The sequence below is a fragment of the Sus scrofa genome, chromosome 13 (genome assembly GCF_000003025.6).
Source record: "Sus scrofa isolate TJ Tabasco breed Duroc chromosome 13, Sscrofa11.1, whole genome shotgun sequence".
NCBI lineage: Eukaryota > Metazoa > Chordata > Mammalia > Artiodactyla > Suidae > Sus > Sus scrofa.
In genome coordinates, this window is record NC_010455.5 from 96,389,345 (window position 1) to 96,398,823 (window position 9,479).

The following is a 9,479-nucleotide window of genomic DNA, read 5'->3' on the forward strand; positions in this document are numbered from 1 at the left end:
CAAATGAGAATTCTAGAATTGCCCTAAGAGGATTATGAAGTTTAAACATGGTAGGGGGGCAGGGCTTGGCACTGTTCCAACGTCTCTCGTCAAATTAGGAAAATGATGTTCAGTGTGAAGTGGTTTTCCTAAAAGCTACACTTGAAATTTGGTGCGAGGGCTAACGACATCTGTCTGATTTTATAAGTTTCTCCAAAATAAGTAATGATATAAACTTAAGATCTCCTAATAGCAAACGACAGTTGGGGGCAAGGGGCATATAGCCGGCTGTACGCATGACTGTTAACACCGCAAGATCCTAACCCGACCGTTGGTCGAAATACAGATTTAGGGCCGCCATCCCAGAACGAGTGACTCACGAGCTCCAGGAGTGGGGCCCAGGAACGAGTGAGCGTACTTATAAAACGCGCCACAAGTGGCTTTCCTGGGAGGCCGCCCGCCACTATTCCAGATAGATCACCGAGGCTCACAGAGGATATGTGCTGCCTCGAGCCCAGAGAGAGCTGGGGAGAGCGTGAGTCCCAGGCTCACGCCTCGCCCAAGAACTGGGCCCTGCCACGTCCCCATCCAGGCCGACCCGCCGGCAGCCTCCCCACCCGCCTCGCTCGAACCGCTCACAGATGGGAATGGCGGACACGATGAAGGCGTTCCCGAAGAAGAGCGCCGAGGACTTGGCCGACAGGTTGCGGCTGAAATCCTGCAGAAGCAAGTCCTCCTCGGACTGTTGCTTGGAGCCACCTTTGGGAGCCATGGTGGAACTGGAGCAGCGAGCCGCGAGGGTCGGGCCGCGCGCTGAGCGGGGCAGAAGCCACAGGCACCGCCTCCGCGGCCGCCGTATCCTCTAATGACCCGTCAGCTCCACACGCGGAGGCGGACCCGGAGGTGCGCGAAGAGAGCAGGCTTCCCCAGGATTGGCCAGTCTGGCGCCGCTACGTAGGTTTCCCGGCCTGATTGGGCGAGCGGGCAAGACTTCCTGAGTCCTGGAGTGCCACGTGACTCATCCGTCTCCAGGAGGAAGTGGGGATTTGTAGTTTAGTGGGTACTTTTTTTTTTTAATTAACAAAACTTTATTGGCATTCCACTTCACAGATGCTTATAACTCTTTTTCAAAATCGTTGAATTCCGAAATAAGAAGCTCTTCTGGCCCTGAGTCGTACAGTCATTCATTCAGCGAGCGCCTGTTTAGCCTGCTCTGTGTTTACCCAGCACTGGAGCATTGGAAGAGGAAGAGGAGAAGGATGAAGCTAGTAAGTGTAGAGCCCCCCTTTTTACGCATCCATTATTTAATATCTTAAATAATCCTATGACATGCCCATCATTGTCCACATTTTGCTGGAAAAAATGCAAAACGCGGACAGTTTTGAGGGTGAGAGAACAGCTATGTGGTCTACAAAACATGGGCTCCTTTCAATAAAATAGTAGGCTACCTTTTTTACTAAAAAGGCGCTCTTGCTTATAAGGAGCTCATGTTCTCATTGATAAAATTTAAATGTGTCCAATACATTTACAAATTACACTTTATTACTCTAAAGATTTAGTTGAAATAATAGGGCATCCAAAATCATGCTAAATGAAACAATACTAATATGTTGGCTGGACAGGGCACCTCTGAAGCTCAGAAAATTGAATATGCTCATTAAAACAATCAGAATCCACTTTAAACTCAAGTTACCAGTTTTTCTTCAAAAAATATTGCTCATCCACTTCACACTCAGCAAGGCTTCTTTTATCTACTAACGTCAGACAAAACTTCCTCAACATCCAGCTTCCCTATCAATGGACTTGTAGATCTTTCACACCTTATCCAAATTGTAATCGACCTCCACAGCTTCCATTCTAATGGAGCCTTCTGCCTTCAAAAGTTTTCAACTTATTCTCTATAAAGATAGCACAATGAGTTTTCCTGAAATATAAATCCTCTAATTATCTACAGCAAGTATTCCCAAATGCTAGATGTTTTCACCAGTCATAGCCAAATAATAAGAAATAGACCATCTAGGGAATTTTATAGAAAACTAAAAGTGTTCATTTAAAAATATCTATATTTATGTCTTTCTTTAATTTTAAAATGCTTTTTTATTATGGGGTGGTGGTGATAGAGAAGAAACTCATATTTTCTCTTCCAAAATACTCCCATTTTTCCTACTTTATGAAATCACACCTCATCTTTTTTTTTTACCCATTTGCTAGGGCTAAAATGTTAGGTTTCAACATGAATTCCTTCCTTTCTCTCTCCATCTGTGACCAGTTCATCAGCAAAAGCTTTTGGATCTGTCTCTTTAACTAGATTTCTTGCTTGCTATTTATAAACCAAGGATATGAGAAGATTACAGATAAAATCAGAAAACTATAAGATAAAAAAAAAAATCAACAAGCTAGTTGAAGAAGAGGAAGAAAATAAGAAACAATGATGAGGTTAAAAAAAATTACACTTAAAGCTATTTAAACAATTAAAACAAAAAAGAGGAGTTCCCATTGTGGCTCAGTGGTAATGAACTCAACTAGCATCCATGAGGATGTGGGTTCAATCCCTGGCCTTGCTTAGTGGGTTAGGTATCTGGTGTTGGCGTGAACTGTGGTGTAGGTTGCAGATGTGGCTTGGACCTGGCGTTACTGTGGCTGTGGTGTAGGCTGGCAGCTACAGCTCCAATGGGACCCTTAGCCTGGGAACCTCCATATGCTGCAGGTGCAGCCCTGAAAAGCAAAACAAACAAACAAACCCCCCCCCAAAAAAAAGATAAGTTTGAAACGTTACATAGATAAAAATTTGTGCACTTGGTAAAGCAAGACTAAAAGCTAAAGGTAATAAATTTAAACAGAAGAGAATCTAAAATAGCAGGAATTTATAATTTATGAAGTGAATTAAAGAACTGTGGTAAGCGATGATGCTTATAACAGAGGTATTTTTGTGATGGTAATAATGACAATCACGAAGGTAGTAGCACACTTGAAGTTCTGGAGCAGTGTTTTGTTTTTATACCAAATGCTATCTAGTTCCTTTTGAAGAACAGCAAAATCTAAGATCATCTCTATATGGCATACATGGCCAGGGCACATTAGACAAGCAGAGCTAACAATCTGCTAAAAAGCAAAAGGAAGGGTGGGCAATAGATTCTAACCAAAGATCTTCAATATACTTTGCATATTTCAGTGCAGTTCAACTTTTCAAAGGAACCAGATAGACGAACTAGATTCCATACCAGCCTGATTCTAATTTGTGAATTTCTAGCTTAACATTTTCATTATATCACTTCATATTATCAGACAGAAAAAAGAAAGAAAATAAAAGATTTAAAGCAGTAATATTTATTGCTGGCAGGGATATGGATAACAAATTTCTCTCATCCACTTCTATTGGCTTTGTGGAAGAAAATCCGGCAAGTTAAAAATTGATATATCTTTCTGTGGCAGACACTGCAAGTTTCCTAGCCAATAAAGAAAACTGCTGCTAACACAACATTGTAAATCAATTATACTTCAGTTTTAAAAGAGAAAATAAGAATTGATGCCACCTGGAAAGAAAGAAAAGAAGGAAGGGAGGGAGGAAGGAAACCACTGCTAGCTTTACACTGGATCTTATGAAGAATAACAAATGGATCATCTAGTACTACTCCTGGGTGGGGTATTGGAGGTGGGGGAGGGGGGAGAGTGGAAGCACTCTGTTAAAAAGCCCATTTGAGGTACAAATCTCAGTATAGAAGCAATTTTTTTTTTGTCTTTTTGCCACTTTTTGGGCTGCTCCCGCGGCATATGGAGGTTCCCAGGCTAGGGGTCCAATCTGAGCTGTAGCCACCGGCCTACGCCAGAGCCACAGCAACTCGGGATCCGAGCCATGTCTGCGACCTACACCACAGCTCATGGCAATGCTGGATCCTTAACCCACTGAGCGAGGCCAGGGATCGAACCCACAACCTCATGGTTCCTAGTCGGATTCATTTCCGCTGAGCCACAATGGGGACTCCTCCCAAGGGTAGTTTCTTGTGTGTCGGTTGCCATGCAGAGGCATGGTGAAAACAAAGCAGATGTGAAATACAGTAAAAATAAAAGATATAAATAGATTTTACCAAAAAAAAAACAAGGGTGAATAATTTTGCTCAATATAATTTATCAATTTACATATCACCCATCCCTGAAATTGTTTTAAGGCAAAAATAACAAGATCAAATGCATACCAGATTCAGGCAAGTACCCTGTGACAAAATAGGAAAAATGTATTTGGTCTCTGCCCTGCTTCCTAACACAAGTTTCCTAAAATCCTTGGAATTACCTGAGTAAGGAGGGCAGGGGTGGTAGTGAGAAGAGCATCTCTGGTTTTTCATAAGCCCCTTTCCACCTTACTGAGTTTGTGCTAACTGAGCTGGCTCTTGGAGAATGGGGGCTGGTTGCCAGAGGAACCAACTTTGTGAGGGTTGGAACTTTCAACCCCACCCCACCCCACCCCACCCAACAATAGTCTGGGGAGGGGAAAAAGATGAGGGGCTTGGAGATTGACCTAATCACTAGTGGCCCATGATTTAATCAGTCATGCCTGCGTAATGAAGCCTCCATAAACCCTTAAACGATGGGTTCAGGGAGCCTCTGGGCTGGTGCTGGAAGGGTGGGGTGCCCAGAGAGGGCAGAGTATCTTCATGCACCTTCCCACATACTTTGCCCCATGCATCTCTTTCATTTGGCTGTTCCTGGGTTGTAAACTTGGTAATAAACTTGTGATCATAAGTAAAGCAGTTCCTGAGTTCTCTTAATCCGTTCTCACAAATAACCAACCCTGGGGAGGTGATTGTGGGAACCCTCGGATTAGAGTCAGTTGGTCAGAAGCACAAGTGACAACCTGGGATTGAGATGGACCTCTGAAATGGAGGAGCAATCTGGTGGGACTAAGCCCTTAACCTATGAGGTTGACTCTGGATAGTGTCAGAATTGAGTTAAATTGTAGGACACCCAGTCGGTGTCCACTGAAAATCAGAGGCCAGATTAGTGTGGCAAAGCCCATACATTTGGTGTCAGAAATGCTGGGAGTAGAGTACAAGGAAATCTTTTTTTTTTTTTTTTCCTTTTATAGCTGCAATGAGTGGATTGTGCCAGGTATAGGACATAAGACAATGGTTGGATCAATATAACTGAAAAGCTTACCTTGCCCCTTGCCAAAGGTCAAACTGAGATAGACTAGATAGACTCAACAAATCTGATGTAGGCCAAATACAACATGTTTGGAGTTTAATCTGCATCATAAACTCCCAGATTTATGGAGACTTAAACATACAATAAAAAAAAATTAAAGTGTCACACCTCTGACCAATAATTACCTCAAGTCCTCTAAACACTGACCAGCTGTTCCACAAATTTAGCTCAATTCTGACACCACATACGTGAAGAGAGTGTCAGATCCCACAGGAGAAGGGCTCAGCCCCACAGGACTGACCCCCACCTCCCATTTCAGATACCAATTGCAAGGTACCAATTGTACTCCTGACTGACTGGCTATAAATCAGAAATTCCCATGACCCCCTCCTTGGGTTTGATTAATTTGTATGTGCAGCTCACAGAACTCAGAGAACCAGCTTACTCACTGGATTATCAGTTTATTACAAAGGATATTAAAGGATATGATTGAATAGCCAGATAGAAACACAGAGGTTGAAATCCAGGACACAGGCGCTTCTGTCCCCATGGACTCTGGGACCCAGTATAGGAAAACATTCTGGTTCGCCAACCCAGAAACTTTGTGTACCCCCTACTTTTGGGTTTTTATGGAGGCTTCATTACATAGGCATGATTGAGTACATCATTGGCCATTGGTAATTGATTCAGCTTCCAGCCCCTCTCCCCTCTGGGAACTCAGGGGGATGGGACTGAAAATCCAAAATTTTAATCAGGATTGCTTCCCCTGGCAACTGGCCCCCATCCTCAGGTTACCTAGGGGCTTTCTGAAAATAATCTCATTAACATAACAAAAGACACCTTTATTGCTCTCAGCATTTAGGAAATCCCATGGGTTTTAGGAATAAGTGCAAGAACAATGGACAAAGACCAAATATATATTTCTTATTAAAATCACAATACTATGAGTGTAATATAAAAAGCCTTACTACTCAGAAAGAAATGTACCCTTTGGTAGAAAATGCCCAGGAATGTTTGCCCTTAGACTTGGTCAGTCCCCTTTTCCCACCCACCAAGCACAGACCCTGCCATTGACAGCTGTTTGCCAACTGTTTTCTCACTTTCCTGAGCAATTGGTTTTGAAACCAAATGAGGCATTAAACATTTGAGGGACAAGAATTTGTCTTTGAGCTAGAAGATTATATTTTCCAAGATAAATATTGTTTTCCTTTTTATGAAATACTGATTGACCCGTTTAAAACAGAGACTATTTCTGAAGCAGACAGGAAATCTTATTTCTTTTGTGCCTAAGGATATTTATAAAGTCACTTACTTCTTTAAGAAAATGATGATACACATCTACAGAAAATATATTATCTTAATATCCACTGATTGAGGCTATAATACTTTAACTTTCAAAACTCCCCCTGGAATCTTCTAAATGTGAGACTTATCACACATGCATCATCCATGCAGCACTGCAGGGCACAATAAAAATTAAGATTTCCACCAGAAATCAATTTTCTTTAGTTACACATTTAACCTAAGCACTATGGCAACAGAATATAAGATAAAGTAGGTCACGAATTTCAACTGGAATAGCTTAGATAATACAAAAAATCTCAGTTGTAATCTGGTGCTCATCTTTTAGGAGTCTTTATTTAAAAATTCTTTTTTCGCACTCCCAGCCAGTGTAATCTAACAACCTAGTGGATAAAAATCATAAGATTACATTCTTTTGTTTGCTTTGTCTTTTTTTTTTTAAGGGACCCCCCCCCATCATAGAAGTTCCCAGGCCAGGGGTTGAATGGGAGCCACAGCAATGCCAGATTGAGCCGCATCTGTGAGCCACACCACAGCTCACAGCAACACAGTATCCCCAACCCACAGAGTGAAGCCAGGGATCAAACCTGAGTCCTCTTGGACGCTAGTGGCTAGTGAGGTTCATTACCAATGAGCCATGACGGGAACCCCATGAGACTAAACTCTTGATTAGGATTCATTCAGTTTCAGTGTTTATTTCATTTGGATTGCCAATGAACTGGCAGCATCCATCTCCATAGTCATAAATAGATGAGGAAGGGAATTCCAGGTGATCAGAATAGCTTTATGAGTGCATAGTCACACAAGGGCACAGTATACAATTTGAGACCATTTGGGGGGTAATTCAAACTAGGCACAATAAGGGGACTTTTAAAAAAAGATATGTTAGACTTCCCTTGTAGCTTGGTGAGTTAAAGACCAGGCATTGTTGCGCAGCGGCTCTGGTCATTGTGATGCAGTTTCTATCCCTGGCCAGGGAATGTCCATGTACAGCAGATGCAGCTAAAAAAAAAAAAAAAAAAAAAAAAAAAGGGATATGTTTCTGTTACTGTACACCCAATGGAATCATAGATGGTGTCCTAAGAACCTAGCTAGACACCTACACCAGCTGCATAGGCTATTTTTATTCAGGAAAAAAATGAAGTTCTAATCCCTTTTATAATATTTTCTGAGTCCATCTTTATTTACCTCTGTGGTAAGTATGCCCTCAATCTTAATAACCTGAATTTTAAAATTCTAACTCCAGCCAGCTCCTCTAGGACCTTTCTGTACTAAATATTCTGCATTTCCATCTCTTCTCTGCATAGAGCTTCTAGGTCTCTAGAGTAGGAAAATTTGTCTGCTTAATCTGCCTGAATAATAGCTGTGTGATCTTAGGCAAATTACTTACCTTCTCTAATCCTCACTTTCCTCCTAGGGTTGCTGTATGCATTAAATGAAAAATATGAAGCCCTGGCACTGTGACTGAGACAGGATAAGCTCTCAGTAATGGTAGTTCTTTTTCCTTCTCTCCTCTCTCTTGATGTGTTGCTTCCTGCTCAACTTATAACCTGCTCAGCTTTCTCATTTCCTGCATGCGTGCGTGCCTGCGTGTACAGACGCACAACCCCCCCCACACACACACATTTTCCTTCAACTCTTTTACGTGCTAAACCTTCCCACATACTATTCATTGCCAAAGAAAGAAGAGTCTGCTCAGACTCACTCGGTTCCTCACTTCCCACTCATTTCTAACCTCACTGTAACCCGAATTATACTGCTGCCTCTCCTCTGAATCTGCTTCAGTAACAGCCAATTAAATTGCCAAAGCCAGCTTTTCTCCTCAACTTTTAACCACTTAACCTGTCCTCAGCATTTAATACCACTGGACATCTCATCTCCTTGAAAGTTGCTCTTCTCTAGGCTCCAGTCAATGGCCCTGACTCCCCTGTCCCTCCTTGCTTCGTGGGGTAGGTTTGCCCAATCAGGTAGATATGACTGAGTCCAGGGGTAAAATTGTGGTGGTTCCAACCAGAGGCCTCAAAAAGTAGTATTACACTGGCAATAATTTTGGCCAGATGGAGATAACTTTTTCAGATAAGTCATTAAATCAGTGTTGCTCCCTAATCAACAAAAACTGAGGTGAACTGTAAACTGCTTCATACACAAGCAACCCAGAAGAAAGCAAAGGGAAATCAGAAAATGTGTCCAGAGCTTTACATCAAGTACATCAGAGAATCTCCTTCCTTGCCTTTTCCTATGCAGATCTCTTCAGTAGCTGGTAGAAGCAGAAATATCTAAAACTACACACACAACTGCTGAACACTGTTTATTTATTTATTTATTTATTTATGGCCATGCCTGCAGCATACACCAGTTCTTGGGCCAGGGATTGAATCCCTACCACAACAGTAACCAGAGCCACCGCAGTGACAACATCAGATCCTTACCCTACTGAGCCACCAGGGAACTTCTGAACACTGTATTTAAAGTCTGAGCTTCAATCAGTTACAGTTGAGCTTTTTCTACAATTATTTCTAAAATCCTTCATCCAAAGAAGCCTTCATTTTGTTGAACATCAATTATGAATCTTATACAGATGAATGTCAAGAAATGTTGCAGAATCAGATAATTAACAAAGAAAAGGAACTGCGAAAAGGAACTGAAACCTTTCCTTTGCCACCTTTTGCAAGAGTTTCACAGATTCTCAGCTGAGAAGGCACCAGATTTAGTACAAAAATCACAGTGTGTATTACCACAGTGTACCGTATACATATTGGTTAACAGCACAGGAGCTGGAATACAATTGCCTTGGTTCAAATTCCACTTCCACCACCCATTTGGGTGACGTTGGGAAAGTTATTGCATATCTCTCTCTGTGACATACTGTTTTGCTAATTTATTAATCAGGGGAAAGGATGATATTCTTTTTGGGTTTTTTTGGCCACACCCACAGCACACAGAATTTCCCAGACCAGAGATCAAACCTGTGCTACAGCAGTGACCTGAGCAGCTGCAGTGACACCAGATCCTTAACCACTGAGCCACCAGAGAATTCCCAATGATACTTTTTTCCAGAG

At 42.0% G+C, this 9,479-nt stretch overlaps 1 protein-coding gene and 1 long non-coding RNA gene across 3 annotated transcripts in view; one reads left to right on the top strand and one right to left on the bottom strand.

Annotated features, from left to right (window-relative positions):
* The window catches only part of SSR3 (signal sequence receptor subunit 3), a 40,409-nt gene extending 39,563 nt beyond the window's left edge, over window positions 1-846 (bottom strand). For both annotated transcript variants that reach the window (XR_002337493.1, NM_001244147.1), the window contains exon 1: window positions 619-846. Coding sequence is in view for 1 of the 2 variants with exons in the window: in NM_001244147.1 (NP_001231076.1) it covers window positions 619-751 (133 nt within the window). In the remaining variant the exon portion in view is untranslated. The remainder of the gene's footprint in view (window positions 1-618) is intronic.
* On the top strand, window positions 1,002-8,612 carry LOC106505723. Its single transcript, XR_001300390.2, has 2 exons — window positions 1,002-1,247; window positions 7,838-8,612. It is a non-coding gene; the product is annotated as an uncharacterized LOC106505723 (long non-coding RNA).